The 17,936-nt window shown below is 37.4% G+C and overlaps 2 protein-coding genes across 2 annotated transcripts in view; both read left to right on the forward strand.

Moving 5' to 3' along the window:
- The window catches only part of LOC127977647 (ras-specific guanine nucleotide-releasing factor 1), a 40,055-nt gene extending 27,265 nt beyond the window's left edge, over window positions 1–12,790 (forward strand). Inside the window, exons 15-27 of the mRNA XM_052582634.1 lie at window positions 2,453–2,823; window positions 3,682–3,801; window positions 5,563–5,733; window positions 5,828–5,934; window positions 6,081–6,193; window positions 6,353–6,413; window positions 9,288–9,391; window positions 9,740–9,824; window positions 9,952–10,149; window positions 10,346–10,425; window positions 10,601–10,718; window positions 10,806–10,874; window positions 11,579–12,790. Of these exons, the coding sequence (XP_052438594.1) occupies window positions 2,453–2,823; window positions 3,682–3,801; window positions 5,563–5,733; window positions 5,828–5,934; window positions 6,081–6,193; window positions 6,353–6,413; window positions 9,288–9,391; window positions 9,740–9,824; window positions 9,952–10,149; window positions 10,346–10,425; window positions 10,601–10,718; window positions 10,806–10,874; window positions 11,579–11,671 (1,690 nt within the window). The 3' untranslated portion in view covers window positions 11,672–12,790. The remainder of the gene's footprint in view (window positions 1–2,452; window positions 2,824–3,681; window positions 3,802–5,562; window positions 5,734–5,827; window positions 5,935–6,080; window positions 6,194–6,352; window positions 6,414–9,287; window positions 9,392–9,739; window positions 9,825–9,951; window positions 10,150–10,345; window positions 10,426–10,600; window positions 10,719–10,805; window positions 10,875–11,578) is intronic.
- Window positions 12,791–14,252: 1,462 nt separating this feature from the next.
- LOC127977650 (pro-cathepsin H) lies at window positions 14,253–17,191 on the forward strand. Its single transcript, XM_052582636.1, has 12 exons — window positions 14,253–14,408; window positions 14,711–14,742; window positions 14,867–14,972; window positions 15,074–15,144; window positions 15,255–15,359; window positions 15,436–15,522; window positions 15,743–15,798; window positions 15,915–15,996; window positions 16,081–16,149; window positions 16,219–16,325; window positions 16,409–16,534; window positions 16,668–17,191. The coding sequence occupies exons 1-12, from the start codon at window positions 14,333–14,335 to the stop codon at window positions 16,741–16,743; spliced, it is 993 nt and encodes a 330-aa protein (XP_052438596.1). The 5' UTR covers window positions 14,253–14,332; the 3' UTR covers window positions 16,744–17,191.
- Window positions 17,192–17,936: the final 745 nt, after the last annotated feature.

Here is a 17,936-nt window from a genome sequence, read left to right on the forward strand (position 1 = left end):
TGCACGGCGGTGATGCCTCCCCAGACCACCCCCGCTCAGCTGCCCTGCCTCAGCTCCAACGGTGACCCAGACTGTCATAAGAGGGGCTATTTCTGTGCAGGCATGACGTGTAGGGGTGGCTCGATGTGTGGGAAAGCTTCTCTGCAAGGCTCTCCAGTCTTATAGAGAGATGTGAAGAGTAGGCTGTTTATGCTCCGCAGAGATGCTTCTCTCTGTCAGCGCATATACCCTGAACACACCGCACAGCATTGGGAAGCAATTATGGGCTAAATCATGAGCTGCAATGAGAGGCAAAGATGTAACGGTTTTCTTTTTGTAGGCTAGTGATGCACCGATTTTCTTCAAAAATATTTTACTTTTTTGTGATTTTTTTTTATTTGTATTTTATTATTTTATTTCAGCGAAATCATTTGAATGGCTTCCTTATCTTGGTGTCTAGATATTAAGCTGGAATGACAAAAAGTTTTGAAAAACATTGAAAAGAATTTGCAGTGCCATTCAAAAGTTTGGGTTCTCTTATGCTCGCTTACAAGTATCTTAAGCTCAGTCAGGTTGCATTTATTTGATAAAAAGTAATAATGTGAACAATTATTACATTTAAAAAAAAACTTTTTTATTTGAATTTGTTAAAATGTAATGATTTGCTGTGATGGCAAAGCTGAATTCTCAGCAGCTGTAGTCTACAGTGTCACATGATCCTTCAGAAATCATTCTAAAAAGCTAATTTGGTGTTGTCACATTTGATTAATTTAATGCACCCTTGCCAAATACAAGTATTACATTGGTGCTGGTCATATAGTTAGAATATCATCAAAAATTTTATTTATTTCACTAATTCCATTCAAAAAGTGAAACTTGTATTCATTCATTACACACAGACTGATATATTACAAATGTTTATTTCTTTTAATTTTTATGTTTATAACTGACAACTAAGGAAAATCCCAAATTCAGTATCTCAGATAATTAGAATATTGTGAAAAGGTTCAATATTGAAGACACCTGGTGCCACACTCTTAACAGCTAATTAACTCAAAACACCTGCCAAGCCTTTAAATGGTCTCTAAGTCTAGTTCTGTAGGCTACACTATCATGGGGAAGACTGCTGACTTGATAGTTGTCCAAAAGACGACCACTGACACCTTGCACAAGGAGGGCAAGACACAAAAGGTCATTACAAAAGAGGCTGACTGTTCATAGAGATCTGTGTCCAAGCACATTAATAGAGAGGCGAAGGGAAGGAAAAGATGTGGTAGAAAGAAAGTGTACAAGCAATAGGGATAACCGCACCCTGGAGGAATTGTGAAACAAAACCCATTCAAAACTGTGGGGGAGATTCACAAAGAGTGGACTGCAGCTGGAGTCAGTGCTTCAAGAACCACTACGCACAGACGTATGTAAGACATGGGTTACACCTGTCGCATTCCTTGTGTCAAGCCACTCTTGAACAACAGACAGCATCAGAAGTGTCTCGCTTCAAAAAGGACTGGACTGCTGCTGAGTGGTCCAAAGTTATGTTCTCTGATGAAATTTTGCATTTTCTTTGGATATCAGGGTCCCAGAGTCTGAAGGAAGAGAGGAGAGGCACACAATCCACGTTGCTTGAGGTCCAGTGTAAAGTTTCCACAGTCAGTGATGGTTTGGGGTGCCATGTCATCTGCTGGTGTTGGTCCACTGTGTTTTCTGGGGTCCAAGGTGAAAGCAGCTTATACCAGGAAGTTTTAGAGCACTTCATGCTTCCTGCTGCTGACCAACTTTATGGAGATGCAGATTACATTTTCCAACAGGACTTGGCACTTGCACACAGTGCCAAAGCTACCAGTACCTGGTTTAAGGACCATGTTATCCCTGTTCTTAATTTGCCAACAAACTCGCCTGAGAAAATCTACGCATGCCACATTGCTGCAGTAATTGAGTCAAAAGAAGCCCCAACTAAGTATTGAGTGCTGTACATGCTCATACTTTTCATTTTTATATTTTTTTAGTTGGCCAAGATTTCTAAAAATCCTTTCTTTGTATTGGTCTTAAGTTATATTCTAATTTTCTGAGATACTGAATTTGGGATTTTCCTTAGTTGTCAGTTATAATTATCAAGATTAAAAGAAATAAACATTTGAAATATATCAATATGTGTGTAATGAATGAATATAATATACAAGTTTCACTTTTTGAATGGAATTAGTGAAATAAATAAACTTTTTGATGATGTTCTAATTATATGACCATCACCTATATATATATATATATATATATATATATATATATATATATATATATATATATATATATATATATGCATGTCCATATTTGACAGCCTCAAGAGGTTTAATTCAAGACAACATGGTCATTAAATCATTTTCATTTAGTCATTTAGCAGACGCTTTTAGCAAAGTGAATTACAAATGAATCTTCAATTACACAAATTAAATCAATCCTCCTTTTCAACACATAGATCCCTGGAGCTGTTTTTCGCGAGCAGCCAGAACAATAAGCTCCTCTACGGAGAGCCACCGAAGTCGCCCCGTGCAAGCCGCAAGTTCTCCTCCCCACCCCCGCTGGCCATCACCAAAACCTCGTCCCCCAACCGCCGCCGCAAACTGTCCCTCAATATCCCCATCATCACCGGTGGGAAGGCTCTGGACCTGGCTGCCCTTAGCTGTTCCTCCAATGGCTATGCAAGCATGTACTCCTCAATGTCCCCTTTCAGCAAGACCACACTGGATATCAACAAACTCTATGTGTCCAGCCCCATCACCAGCAAGATTCCTGACGAGAGTGAAGGCAAGACGGACAAGGCTGATGAGGTTTCGCTGTGCAAACAGGGTGAGGTCATACTGCAAGTTAGTTTACCAAAATTTCAATTGGTAAAACTCAAAGCCTTTATGTATAATGTTATAAAAGTAGTTATAAAAAATCATGTCTTGTAATGTGCCTTACAATGCATTGCACAATGTCATGAATATGTAACCACAGTTAATACAACACTTATTTTAAATTTGGTTATAATTATTTACAACAAGATATGACGTATTACAATGTACATTATGAATAATTATAATGCATTATAACCTTTAATAATCCTTTAAAATGCATTCTATGTAAAGGCTTTAGGTATAGGGTTACCAAAATATGTTATATTATTAATAAATAGTGTATGTATATATATATATATATATATATATATATATATATATATATATATATATATATATTACTGATTATTTGAATACGGAGTGACACAGAGGAGACCCCTTGACAAATAAATTATTGAATAAAGTCATTATTTTTGTTTTCTTCGCTTACAGAAAGTGTTCCCGTGAAAGATAGAGTATTCTGACAACTTTTTATACCTTTTCTGGACCTTGACACTGTTATTTACTTGGCAGTCTATGGGACAGTCTCAAGCCTCCAAAATATCCAAAATATCTTAAATTGTGTTCCAAAGACAAACAGAGCTTTAACAGGTTTGGAACAAAATGGGGGTAATGTTATGTGATTAATTACAAAATGTTCATTTTAGGGTGGAGTATCCCTTTAAGGCTACAAACCCTTTTTAATCATACCAATACTTTTTAAATGTTGAGTGCAAACTCTCATAACATGGTGGAATTGTGTTGTTTCATGTGTTTGATATGTTATGCATTATGGATAACTGTAATGCCTATGACGGATTTTCTCTAGACGTTTCAGTGAGGGAGGAAATCGATAACGATCAGATCCAGAGTGATGAGGCAGAGACTGAAGTGTCGCCCACCAAATCACCCACCACTCCCAAAAACGTCAAATGCAAAAACTCCTCAGGTAGAAGACACTCTGTCCTAGACTTCCCTGCCATGTTGTTATCGTTCACTGACATGAAAACCAGAGCACCTGCATCTCACGCTGACAAGCCACCTGCACCCTTCAGACCAGCCAAATTTTGCATTTATCAGTGGCTCAAAATGGCAGACTCACTGAGTGTTTAATTCAAAAGTCTTATAACATTCCGGTTTTTTATTATTATTATTTGAAAGGTTTGAATATTTAGCTATATGTAAAAACTTTGAGTTTTGAAACAATGTTGAGTTTTTTGTTCCCACGTGTCGTTCATTTTTTTAAATGCACGCTGTATCTGTAAACGTCTGAAGTGATCCTGAGGACGTAGATTGAAGCCTCGCAAGACACGATTCATGCAAAATCTCATTAATTCTCTAGGTTAAAAAAAAAAAGAAAAGCTCAGGGAAATGCCAAAGGAGGCGTGTGTAGGTGTTTGGAAAACTTGTGCCATAGCAACCATTAGCATGTATTCTCTCTGCAACCCCGGTTCCTGGGTTTGTTTGAGTGCAGTCGATGCACTGTAACAGTACTGTCTCCTTGCTTTCGAAACTGAATTATATGGGGGTTCAAAGGTCAACAATGACCCTGTTATTTCATATGTGTGATGCAGTATTGCCATAAAGCTTTAGAAGGCTGTAGAAGAATAAAGCATGTTTCAGTTACCCTTATGATTTTTTTTCTAAACCTTATCTGAAAGCATGCAACAAAAAACTTGGCTTCTTTAAAATGCTGCTTTTGTTATTTTCTGAGTGTGTATCTGACACACATATATCTGAAATGATGAGCTATTTTTAGTCTCAACCATCTTGAGAACCAGAGCCCTGCCTATTGTTTTGATGAAGACTCAGTCTGTAATTTTATGTTTCGTAACGCCACCTGCTGGATGCATTGATGCTCTGCAATCATTGCCGCATCATCATTGCTCCAAAAAATACATTTTTCATATGATAACATGATGCATTAGCCTGTGGAAAGTACAAAACGAACAGTAGGGAAATATGTGCTTATTTTGGTCTTGCTGGCAGTCTCAGACAATCTGGGTTGTCGTTTTTGTTTAACAGTCGTTCGGTGCAGTAGATACTTGTGACATTTTCATATGTCATCATCGGAGGCTTATCCATTGTGGAGATAATGTCACTGCCTCCATTATTTCTGCATGAGTCCATCTTGTCTTGTTTCACACCTGCTGTACCCTTAAAGAGGGAGCACTATGAAACACAGTGAATTCACATTTACTGAATTTTTGTTTGGACCTTTTAATTTTGAGGGTGCAGGCAGTTGAGTTTTTTTTTTTTCAATTTCTAATATTGTTCTATTAAAGTTTCACATACAACAATATTTTTCTTAATTCAGCTCAGATCTCTTAGTGTACAGTTTCAAATTTTTTAAGTTTAATTTATTTAATTTCTTAAAATATATACAATTGGTACTTGAAAATCGTCTTTATAATATAGATATAGATTTTTGATTGTCCAACTGTATTGCAAAATCATAGGAAAATTGTTATATTACAATATGCTTTTTATTAGACTTTTATTGAATAAGCCACATTAGAAATTGTTAGAAAAAAGTGTGTTGATAAAGTTGCTAATTTATTTTGCAGTCACAAACAGAAATTGATATTACTTGTTTTTTTTTTTTTACATTTCAGTAATATTATATTATGAATTCAGCTTGAATATCTTAGTATACAGATTCAAAATTAGTTTGTAGATTATTATTTAATAATAATTTCTCTCTGGGCAGAATTCTCTCTGTTCTCATACAATAATGGCATGGTGATGTCGTCCTGTCGGGAGCTGGATAACAACCGTAGCGCCTTGTCTGCTGCTTCTGCCTTCGCCATTGCCACTGCTGGTGCCAATGAGGGCACGCCAACCAAGGAGAAGTACCGCCGCATGTCTCTGGCAAGCACAGGTAGGATTCAGCAATCTGTTTCAATCTCTCGTAGGCTGCAGATATTTGTTGCCTGGCAGAAGACGGATTAATGTGAATTTCGATTGGTTGTCAGGGTTCCCCACGGATCAGAGGAATGGAGATAAGGAGTTTGTGATTCGTCGAGCAGCAACTAACAGAGTTCTCAATGTCCTCAGGCACTGGGTGTCCAAACATTCGCAGGTGAGATGAAGCAAATATAAAAGTTTTTTTTTTTTTTAGCAGCACCATCAAAGATACATTTTTGGATTCCCAAATAACCTTTCAGTGATCAGTTCTTAAAATAAACATTTATTATGCATACCTGTGTACTGTGTGCATGTTTGTAGGACTTTGAAACCAACACTGAGCTCAAAATGAAAGTGATTAGTTTCCTGGAAGAAGTGATGCATGACCCTGAACTTCTTACCCAAGAAAGGAAAGCCGCTGCCAACATCATAAGGTGAGCAAAATGTGTCTACACCCTTGACAGAATCTGTCCTCACATATCCTCACATATCCTGTCCTGCAATATTTGAGACTTCTGTGATCTGATAAACGCTTGTTCATGTATTTAAATCAGATTTGCTTGTGTTTTTTTTTTTTTTTTCTTTTTGGACAGGACATTGACACAGGAGGATCCTGGTGACAATCAGATCTGTCTGGAGGAGGTGCTACAGATGGTGAGTGGGGAGATTCTGGGTCATCCTCCAAATTACTCAACATTTCAGTGATAAAACGATCAGAACTTCAAGTTTGGGGTCAGTAAGATCATTACTTTTTTTGAAAGAAGACATTATTGCTTTCCTCCCTCACTGATATTCTCAAAATGCAATCATGTGACTTATTAATTGTTTTCTATTTTAACACATTAATTTATATTCTTTTTATTTATTGTGTAATGGCAACGCTGAATTTTCAGGAGATATTACTATGGTCTTCAGTGTCACATGATCTTTCAGAAATCATTCTAATATGCTGATTTGATCCAGAAACATTTGTTTTGTTTGTTTGTTATTGTTGTTTTTTGTGGGGGGGGGGCTGTTTTGTTGAGTCTGGTTTCATGAAAATTCGTATAAATAGTACGGCAAATAAAAACAAAACCTCATGGTATTGATACTCAAAATTTACATTGGCATGCATATGGTAAGCATGTGTTTGACATGCATATAATACGCAGTTTTTGCATACAAACAACACGTATTTACCACACAACCCTAATCCTACTATAAAATAACACCACAGACCTCCAAGAGTACTCTGAGACTGTCACTGCCTACATCAACAAGTGAATTGATGATGTAACTGTCACAAAGACAATCAGTGTCCGGGCCAACAAGAAGCCATGGATGACAGGGGATGTCTACAGACTTCAGAGCTGGAGATGAGGTGGGCCTGACGACAGCTAGGGCCAACCTATTCCGTGGCATCAGAGAGTCTAAGAGACAGTACTCCAGGAGCATAGCCTATCGTTTCAGTGACAGCAGAGACACTCAGAGGCTGTGGCATGGGATACAGACCATTACGGACCACCTGCCCCCACCGCGGACCCCCCATATCTCCCTGCTGAATCAACTGAATACCTTCTTTGCTCACTTTGAGGCACAAAACAGCACCACTGCACAGAAGACTCCAACTCCATCCGGCGACCAGGTGATGACCCTGACCCAAGACAGCGTGAGGAGATCCTTCAGAAGGATCAATGCACGCAATGCTCTGGGTCCTGACAACATTCCTGGGGGTGTACTGAGAGACCGTGCAGTGGAATTCACTGATGTCTTCACAGACATTTTCAGCATCTCGCTTAGTCAGAAGGTTGTTCCCACATGCTTCAAAGCTTCCACCATCATTCCAGTCCCGAAGAAGCCGTCTCCATCCTGTTTGAATGACTACAGTCCAGGTGCCCTTACCCCTATTCTCATGAAGTGCTTTGAACGGATAGTGATGCACCACATCAAGTCTGCCCTCCCTGTACCCCTACCAGTTTGTATATCGATCCATTCGATGATGCTCCACTCAGCACTCACACATCTGGACAAAAAAAGACTCATATGTCAGAATGCTGCTCATAGATTTCAGTTCAGCATTCAACACAATCATCCCTCAACAGCTCATTCACAAACTGGTCCAGCTGGGGCTCAACACTTTTCTGTGCAACTGGCTGTTGGACTTTATGACTGGTAGACCTCAGGCTGTACGGGTCGGCAGCAACATATCCAGCACTATCACACTGAACACTGGGGCGCCCCAAAGATATGTGCTGAGCCCCCTCCTTTTCACTCTGTTGACACATTACTGCACACCATCACAGAACTCTAACCTCATTATTAAGATTGGGGATTACACAACTGTGGTGGGTCTCATTAGCAACAGAGAAGAGACAAACTACAGGAGTGAGGTGAGCCACCTGGCTGGGTGGGGCAGTGACAACAATCTCTCTCTGAATGTGGAGAAGGCGAAGCAGATTGTTGTTGACTTCAGGAGAGTGCACACTCAGCATGCTCCTCTTCTTCTGGACCGACAACACTGGAACACTAGCCACGTAAGCACAGCAGCGTCTCTACTTCCTCCGCAAATTGAGAAGAGCCAGAGCCCCGGCCCCCATCAGGTGCTCCTTTTCAGAGGCACCATCAAGAGCATCCTGAATAGCTGCATCACTGTGTGATATGGTGCCTGCCAGGCATCCTGCTGGAAGACCCTTCAACGCATAGTGAAAGCAGCTAAGAAGATCATTGGAGACTCCCTACTCCCTCCAGGACATTTACAGAACCTGTCTCAGCCGTAAAGCCCTCTGCTTCACCCGTCACATAGCATAGTCACATAGCGGAATGTGGACAGCTCACAACAACTTGAGCCACGTCTGACTCCAAAGGAGATGGTATAGCTATACATTTTTCTCTGTGTGTGTGTGTGTATGTGTTCCGTCAGAATCGAACCCACAACCTTTTGCACTGCTTACACAATGCTCTACGACTGAGCCACAGGAACATGTCTGGCATTTAGTGCCCCAACTCATACTGGAGGCATCCGTTGATGCGACGACATGCCGGAAAACTTGTTCTAAGGGCACCCCGGCCTGTAGAAAAGCAATATCTGTCTAGGGGCTGAATAGGTAGCAACACTTCATTGTTATGGTCACAGGAAGTTTACCATAATGCCATGTCCATCTCATATGAAGCAATCTGAGTGGCATGACTGCGGCTGCAGATACCATATGCCCCAGGAGCCTCTGAAAGTGTTTTAGAGATACATTTTCGGCTCCTCAGTGTAAAACCTGATGAGTAAATGCACCTGTCACCTTTTTATACCTGTATGCATGGGGAGTGGCTCAGGAATGCAAAATCCACGAGCCAAACTTGATTGGGGTTTTCACTGAAAGTCAAAGTGGATTGGGGCTCTCAAGGAAACCCTATATATCATCACAAAGTAAAGGGAATTCCTCTTCTGTGTCTAATTGTATTATAGTGTATAGTATATTTCACTGTTTACTAAGGTGTGTAAACTTTGCTGAAATTCATTATTTAGTATCTTATCTATCTAAATGTTTTGTTACACAGGCGGAAGGAGGAAAGTCAGAGCCTTTCGAGAATCATTCAGCTCTGGAGATTGCAGAACAGCTCACCCTGCTGGACCACCTTGTTTTCAAAGTCATACCATATGAGTGAGTGTGATTATGTTTCATTTTATTCATTCTTTATATAATTGAGCGTAAACTGATAGGTCACTCCAAAATGAAAATTATATTATTAATGGCATTCAGCATACAACTTTTACATGTATGATATAAAGGGGGAGTAGACCATTTTTCATTGTGAGTGAACTATGCGTTTTACTAGAAAAGTTTAATGACATTGTGTAATTTAAATCAACTTAATACTTGAAGATTTGTGAAGAAATGTGGTATTATAATAGGATATTTTAACCTATTTATGACCATGCCATCATCCCAGTAAGTTTGTCAAGATCTGCGTGCTTTTTTTCTTACAAATGTGTTTATTGTCACAAACAGGGAGTTTTTTGGTCAAGGATGGATGAAGAACGACAAAAATGAGAAGACACCTTACATCATGAAAACGACAAAACATTTTAATGATGTAAGTGTTCAGTGTGAAAACATCTGGTCCTAGTTAAGTGCATAGTTGTTGCAGTGTATTTGTTGTTGCATTGTTCCAAATAAAGCATAATAAATACAACGTTGATATACCTCTGTCTCTTTTAAAGATCAGTGACCTGATTGCTACAGAGATCCTGCAATGTGAGGATGTGAATGTACGGGTAGTAGTGATAGAAAAGTGGGTGGCGGTGGCCGATATCTGCCGCTGTCTCCATAACTACAATGCCGTGCTGGAAATCACCTCATCCCTCAACCGCAGCTCCATCTTCCGTCTGAAGAAGACCTGGCTCAAAGTGTCCAAACAGGTGGGTAACTGCCTAAAAATATCTCATCAAAATGAAATGAATAGACTTAAGAGTTAAAGCAGGCCCAGTGCAGTGTAATCCTGTTGATTCGATATTGTTGAACTGTTATTTGATGTTCTTAGATCTGAAAGTATGTGACAAGTGAAAACAGGCTGAAAACATTTAACACACTTTTATCATTCCATTTAAATCAAAGACTAAAACAGTCATTGACAAGCTGCAGAAGTTGGTCTCATCTGAAGGGAGATTCAAGAACCTCAGAGAGGCCTTAAAAAAGTAAGTCTTTTTTTTCATCGCCTGCAGCAAGTCAGTACTTGTTGCTGTAATTTAAGTCAGCCTTTTGTATTTGAGCTAATGGGTTATTTTATTTTAGTTATGATAATATGATACAGCTACAGTATTAAAAAACTGGCATGGCTAACACTGCATTTTTTTCTAATATTTCTGCTAGTTGTGACCCTCCCTGTGTGCCATATTTGGGAATGTACCTCACTGACTTGGCCTTTATTGAAGAGGGGACGCCCAACTACACAGAGGACAATCTGGTCAATTTTTCCAAAATGAGAATGGTAGGTCTTTTAGATGTATTTCTTTGATGTATGTGTCGGAAAGAGATACAGATATAATTTTGTTATCATATTTTCTTCATTTTACAGATCTCCCACATCATCCGAGAAATCAGGCAGTTTCAGCAAACGGCATACAAGATTGATTACCAGCCAAAGGTATTGAACTGATGTTGGTTTGTACTGACAAAATATAGAGTTTCATGATCAGCATGCACTAGTAAAGTTTGTGTTTGCTAAGTTTGCTTCTGTACATAATTATATTCAGATTACAGTTCAGTTCAAACTCGGTCCTTGCACACTGAGAATTTTCTTATGTTTTTCCATTTTTATTTATTTTTTTGTATTTGTCATCCTTTCCTATCAAAATGTTTGCTACAGATGACACAGACTTTTGGAAAGTACAAAGACCTTTAAGACCAACATAATGGAGAAACACATAATGATAGCTCTACAAAACAGTTTAATCACAAAACTAACCTTCACTGAAAAATGTATGCAAAACTAAAAGGTATTCGAAAGTAAAATTTAAACTTGGTTGCATTTTGATAATAATCTCTCTTTTCTAAACTCTTAAAATCTTAATTACATTTTTTCTTGATTTGAATGGATGGTTCCATGAAAAACTTCCCATTGGACAAAAAGGTTATTTTCTAGTAAAAAACAAAACCAATGTTTATCACACTTAAAAAGGTGTTTTTTTCAAAAACTGTTCACTGAGAGGTTATTTGTGGAACCTAGAATTGTTCTTCTGTAGCATTGCTTTGGAATCTAGGATGTAGGAAACTCAAATTGAGATTTGAGTCATGGTTGTATTGAAGAACCATATCCAATATGAAACTTACACCCTGTTTGTCTTTCAGGCAGCACTATATTTACTGGACAGAAGCTCAGTAATGGATGAAGAAGGCCTGTATGAAGCTTCTCTTAGAATTGAGCCTAAAGTGCCCAACTGAGAGAGACTCTGCCTGTCGTCAACACAATGTACAGACACCATGCTCTCTAAAGTATACATCCATGTGTTCTGTTATGTAACATAATTATTACTCCTGGATGTGTTTCATTGTTTTTTAGTCGTAACCAAATGTTACCTAATTGTTTCAGATCTTTCACTGAGAAACTTACATGTTGATTTCAGCCTTTGTTCTTTAGGTAATCATATTATTTTTCCAAATACAAAATATGCTTTTGACAGTACTTAAAACAGGATACAATCAAGGTGTGGTTGTCTCTTTAATTGATTAGGCTCATCCACATCACTTTAATGAAATATGAAAACCCGGCAGGAGGATTTTGAGATTTTAATAGATGCATGTAACTAATTTACAGTATATGCATACCATGTAGCAATGTGGAAAGCCAATATATTAATGTATAAAACCAAGCATTTAGAAACAATTATACTGTTATATTCCATGTCACTGTATCACTATTGGTTGCGATAATTAACATCCATCCCTAGATTTCTTAAAGAGTTGGATGGAAATGAATAAACTGCCATGACATTTTTGCATGACTTAATAAAGCAGAAAGTGAAAAGCTTGGTAATTATATTACATTAAAAAAAATATATACTTATGTCTCCTATTGGCCAATAAGGATTTGATCTGTTCTTGCATGCAAAGTTTATTTTGAATAAATATTCTTTTTTTATGATTTCCTCACCTCAAAAAATTAGACTATTTCTTCATGAAAAGAAGCAAGATTTGCATTATATTTTTTGAAACTGGTCATTTCATGATTGTTTACCCATGCAATGTTTCCATTTCTCACAGCCACATTTCACAGCATTTTGGGAAAAATTTATTCTGGGTTCAACAATATCCTTCTACACCAGATTATCCAGCTAATGTACATTTACAGACAATCTATGTCCTTCTTGCTGTTCCAGTGATTGTGGAACGTGACTGAATATCACTTTGTAAAATGCATTGTCGTTTAAGCGTATGATCAAAAGTGAATGACCTCCCCGCTTGCAGCATACAAAAGGTATTTTTGTAGTCCTAGAATAAAGATGTAGGGTTCTGCATCCTTACCTAACAAAAAAAAAAAAAACAAGAAAAAAAAAAAACAAACATAGAAACGTTTTTTTGTAAAACATTGTCAACTCGCCACACAGAAAAGTATTCTGTATATTTTGTACATGCAGCCCTATGTATTTCTTAACATACTAGTTTAAAGCACACCTCTTCAAAGCATTGTATCCTATGCTTACACACTCAGTGCTATATGATTTGTGATTTTGAAACCATGATCTAGAGGTAGAGGACTTTAAAGTGTTTTTGCATATACTGTAATCCTGTCTATAATCATTCTCTTAGCAGGAATATAGTAATGTAGTGCTTATTCTGTGAATATTTGTATGTATTTTTACTATGTACAGTCTGGAAACACACTAAACTCTCATGTGGCAAGCATGCAACACTGTATCAGCCAGAAACTTTAAAAAGGACAATATATATATATATATATATATATATATATATATATATATATATATATATATATATATATACTGTATACACATCTATGTGCACATACTCTTATAAATGATATATAAACATACAGACAAACATTTTGCTGTTAGCAATACCCAGTGGTATGAGAATTATCTTTCAACCCTTAAGTTTATTTCCACGGCTCGGGAAATATTTCCAGTTTTTGTACAAAAAAGGAAAAAAAAAAGAAAAAAAGAAATGAGCAGAAAAAAGAAAAGAAAATTAAATAAACTGTATGTTTCCTGATTACCTCTTGCTAATAAATCTATTCTATCTCAGGGGGATATTGCTTCCTTGTATGTGGTTTTTGTCATGATTTTGTCAAATTTGGTCATAAGTGTATTGTGTATGATTCGGGCCTCATTTATTTTAAAACGGCAGGTTTTTAGTATTTACATTTATGCAATTAAGCAAACAGTGTTTATAAATAGCTTGCACGTGGACTATTTAGGCCTATAGAATCAATTTTGATAGTAAAAGAACAGTTTCATCATATATTTATGATACTTTTATGGTCATAGTATAGGGTTGTTTTCAGGAAGAAAAAATTTTGGGGGTGTAAACCAAAACCCTGTTTGCCTTTAAGACTGGCTAAAAAATTAACCATGGTTTTACCACAAATAAAACCAAAAAACCATGGTTACTGTAGTTAAACCATGGTAACCACAAATTAACCATGGTTTTGCTATATTAACCATAGTTTAACCATGGTATTTGTAGTAAATCTGTGGTTTTACAAATGGCAGTCAATACGCCAAAAAAAACATGGGTTACTACAGTTTTACTATAATAAAACCATGGTTATTTTTCGTAAGTACTTCTAAGTAACTCACTGGCGTGGCACATCTGGTCATGTGATGTCAACATGCAGCTCCTGAGGAGGCGACCCGCTCCATGGAAAATAAAACGGCTTTATCTGAGTGCATAATTTACTGCTATATTTAAAAAATGCTGCTCATTTCTTTGTGTATATCGTTTTAATTCTGAAAAGAATATTAAGTGCACTTTAACCCGAAGAGCAGACGAAACGAAAGCCCTCCCTCATGTAGGAGGAGTGCTAAAGCGCTCATGTGATGAGATCTCACATACTGGTGTTATGAGCTGTTAGCAGGGTTGAAGATGAACAGGCTGATTTTACCGGTTCTGTTTGCTGTTCTCTATCAGGTGTATGGATTGCCACTGAACACTGAGGAAGGTACATTTTTAAAACGAGCTTTTGACTTTGAGCTTTTTTTTCTTTCACTTACGTGAGTCGTTGCGTCGTACTTTCGCTTTTGACTATTTGGCGCTTACAGTCTTCAATACAAATGCATAACAATGGCCACTTAGACTTAAAGGCTACAGTAGGCCTATAGGCTATAGCTCTATATAATACAGCATTTAAAATGGATTTTATGGACTAAAATGCAGATTATTAAGTAATTTAACCTTTATAAATGTACTTTGGAGATATGTTGTGTTCATTAAAAATAAAATAGAAATCTTTATTTGTTACAGATGAGTATCTTTTCAAATCATGGATGTCTCAGGTAAGAATAAGTTAATTTTATGGTCATGTCGCAACACAAGGAAATTTAAGGCCACACTAAAGGAAGGAAGTAAAAATCTGAAAGAGGAAGGAAGTAACTTTATTTCTTCTTTTGAAATTTGCAGTATAACAAAAAATATGAGATAAATGAATATTACCAGCGGCTACAGATATTCCTGGAGAACAAGAAGAAGATTGAGCGCCATAATGCAGGAAACCACAAGTTTTCAAGTATGACTGATCTGATCTAACTTAATGAAGTCGTTGGTTTAAAGCAGTGTCATGAATGAGGGGGAAAAAAAAGTCACATAACATTTCTCTGTACTTTACAGTGGGACTGAATCGGTTTTCAGATATGACCTTTACTGAATTTAAAAAGTTCTACCTCCTGACAGAACCTCAGGTATTATTTTGAACAGCTTCGTGCTCAATGAGGAATTATTTTTAACAGCCTCCTGATCAATGAGGAAATAGGAAAGTACCACAATTCATGAATATGTTACATCCTGACAGAACTGCTCCGCCACTAGAGGGAATCATCTGAGCAGTAATGGGACTTATCCTGATATGATTGACTGGAGAACGAAAGGACACTATGTAACTGATGTCAAGAACCAGGTAGCTTCCATTGTACTTACAATTTATTATTTTTTCAGTAAATAGTGCTAATGCTTAATCGGTGACACTGTTTCAGGGAGCTTGTGGAAGCTGCTGGACTTTTTCCACCACAGGCTGTCTGGAGTCAGTCACTGCCATTGCCACAGGGAAACTCCTACAACTAGTATGTAAATGTTGCTTTTAATTTAACAATGACATATACAATGTATTTGTATTCAATTTAGTATAAACATTATAAAAAAAAATTCCTTTTTCTGCCCTTTGGCAAGTTCAAACAAACCCCAAAACAGCACATTAGGAATAAAATATAACTGTAACATATGAAACATCAGGTTCTTTTGTCTAACTTCTTCTTCTTCTTCCTATCATGCATTGTTTTACAGGCAGAGCAGCAGCTTGTTGATTGTGCAGGTGCTTTCGACAATCATGGTTGCAATGGGTGAGTTGGACAAAATGATGAATGAATTCACCTTGGCTTCTTTTATGGTTTTAGGAGTAAAGTCTTAACTGTAAAATGGTCTAAACAACATTTTACATCTCGTCATTGCTTTTTAGTGGCCTCCCAAGTCATGCCTTTGAGTACGTCATGTACAACAAAGGTCTTATGAGAGAACAAGATTACCCCTATAAGGCTATGGTAAGTATTTTACAACTTTAACTCTAGTTTCCAATAGTTCATTTGTAAAGTGCTGACATTTCTTCATACTCTACTTGTTTGTAGCAAGGTGAGTGTAGATTCAAACAAGGGTTGGCTGCTGCCTTTGTGAAGGAGGTTGTAAACATTACAAAGGTAATCGCCTGTGTACAAATATTATTAAAACTTCATGTCTTTAGTCTAACTGTAAATTACTGTTATTAGTATGATGAAATGGGCATGGTGGATGCTGTGGCCAGGCTGAACCCTGTCAGCTTTGCATATGAGGTGACATCTGATTTCATGCACTACAGAGATGGAATATACACCAGGTTAGGATGAAATATATGTACATTTGTTTTTATACTGGATTTATTTCTGACAATTCATGGGAATTTCTGTAATGTATTTTTAGCACTAAGTGTCACAACACTACTGACATGGTGAACCATGCAGTGCTTGCTGTGGGCTATGCTGAGCAGAATGGAACTCCATACTGGATAGTGAAGAACTCCTGGGGAACCGACTGGGGAATTAATGGGTCTGTTTGCATTGATTTACTCAAATGTTGTGCTTCTGTAAGGTAACAGAATATAGTAGCGATTGTGTATGGAACTTGACCACTTAGTCAAGTTAATAACAATAAATGTGATGTCTTGTTATTTGCCATACAGATATTTCTACATCGAGAGGGGAAAGAACATGTGTGGACTTGCTGCATGTTCATCCTATCCTTTACCTTTGGTGTAAAAAACTGAAAAGTATTTTCTTACACCATGAAAAGGGAGACAACATTTACTCTCACACAAAATCATTTTATGCACAATGAGTTATTGTAGTCTTTACTAGTTGCCAGTAAATAAGTGAAGTACTTATTTAACTTTACATTAAAAGAATGATTCATTAAAAACATTCAGTGACACTTCATTTCTATTAAAATGCTTACTGTTGAAGTTGTCTTCTTTATTAAAATTAAGAATTTGGAAATAAATATAATCTCAGGGATTTGTTTTTGTGTGTGTGTGTCCTGTCTTTTTTATGGATTACTTTCCATCAGAGTAATGGTGTTCAACAATTAAGAAGAGCTTTAAGACTTTGCAGAGTAAAAGCTGCAAAAGACGCAGCAGACATTGCTGTAGAACCTATGTTTAAAATGTATGCAAATAATAAAAAATAAACAATTGTTAAATTATTATTATTTGTTTGTTTGCTGCTTCTTGATTAAATACTGTGAGACTGTTCTTTCTTTCCTTGCTGAGATAGAATAGGTAAATAATATGCAATTCCACAGCAAACCAGTTTGTGGCAACCTAAACCCACATCTAATGTTTGAGCTACAACAGTGTGCGCCAGAGAGAAAGCAATAATAAGTTTAAGTTGAGACACGAATAAAAATCCACTCAACAAAAAGAGATTGAAGAAACGGAGAAAAGATAAAAATTCTGCTTAGGTAAAACTGAAAACGCGATAAAATGTATGCCGCAGACGACGAGAACAGGCGCTTAGTGGAAGTGACGTTACTGGCAGCTGTCCAATCAGATCCTGAGCTACGAATACGCGGTAAGGCCGGTGACACACTGGCTGCGTGGGGCAAGCGTCTCAGCCGCGTGGCGTGTCGGTTTTTAATTCGGCTCCTATGTTAACAGGTTAGAGCTTACAGACCGCCTGCGTGAGACGCGCGTCTCAGGCGCGGCACGAGCCGCGCGGCAAACGCTTGCTTGCTAGAAATAGAACCGACGCCTATTTTTACCGCGACACGCGCGCGTGTTGGAAGCTTTTCCAGGCAAAATATAATAGGAAAATGTGTTGATATGTCATTTTGTACACAAATACATATGCATTCCTGATATTTTGATATTTGAAAGTCTATAGATTGACATAAATTCAGATATAAATGTAATAAAATAAATAAATAAATAATTATCGATTTTCAAATATTGCAC

The sequence above is a fragment of the Carassius gibelio genome, chromosome B18 (genome assembly GCF_023724105.1).
Source record: "Carassius gibelio isolate Cgi1373 ecotype wild population from Czech Republic chromosome B18, carGib1.2-hapl.c, whole genome shotgun sequence".
In the NCBI taxonomy this organism is placed as follows: Eukaryota; Metazoa; Chordata; class Actinopteri; order Cypriniformes; family Cyprinidae; genus Carassius; species Carassius gibelio.

Coding starts and splice junctions, on each gene's coding strand:
- LOC127977650 (XM_052582636.1), top strand. CDS start 14,333: ATGAACAGGCTGATTTTACCGGTTCTGTTTGCTGTTCTCTATCAGGTG. Junction 14,743..14,866: donor TCAAATCATGGATGTCTCAG/GTAAGAATAAGT, acceptor TGAAATTTGCAG/TATAACAAAAAATATGAGAT. Junction 15,145..15,254: donor ACCTCCTGACAGAACCTCAG/GTATTATTTTGA, acceptor ACATCCTGACAG/AACTGCTCCGCCACTAGAGG.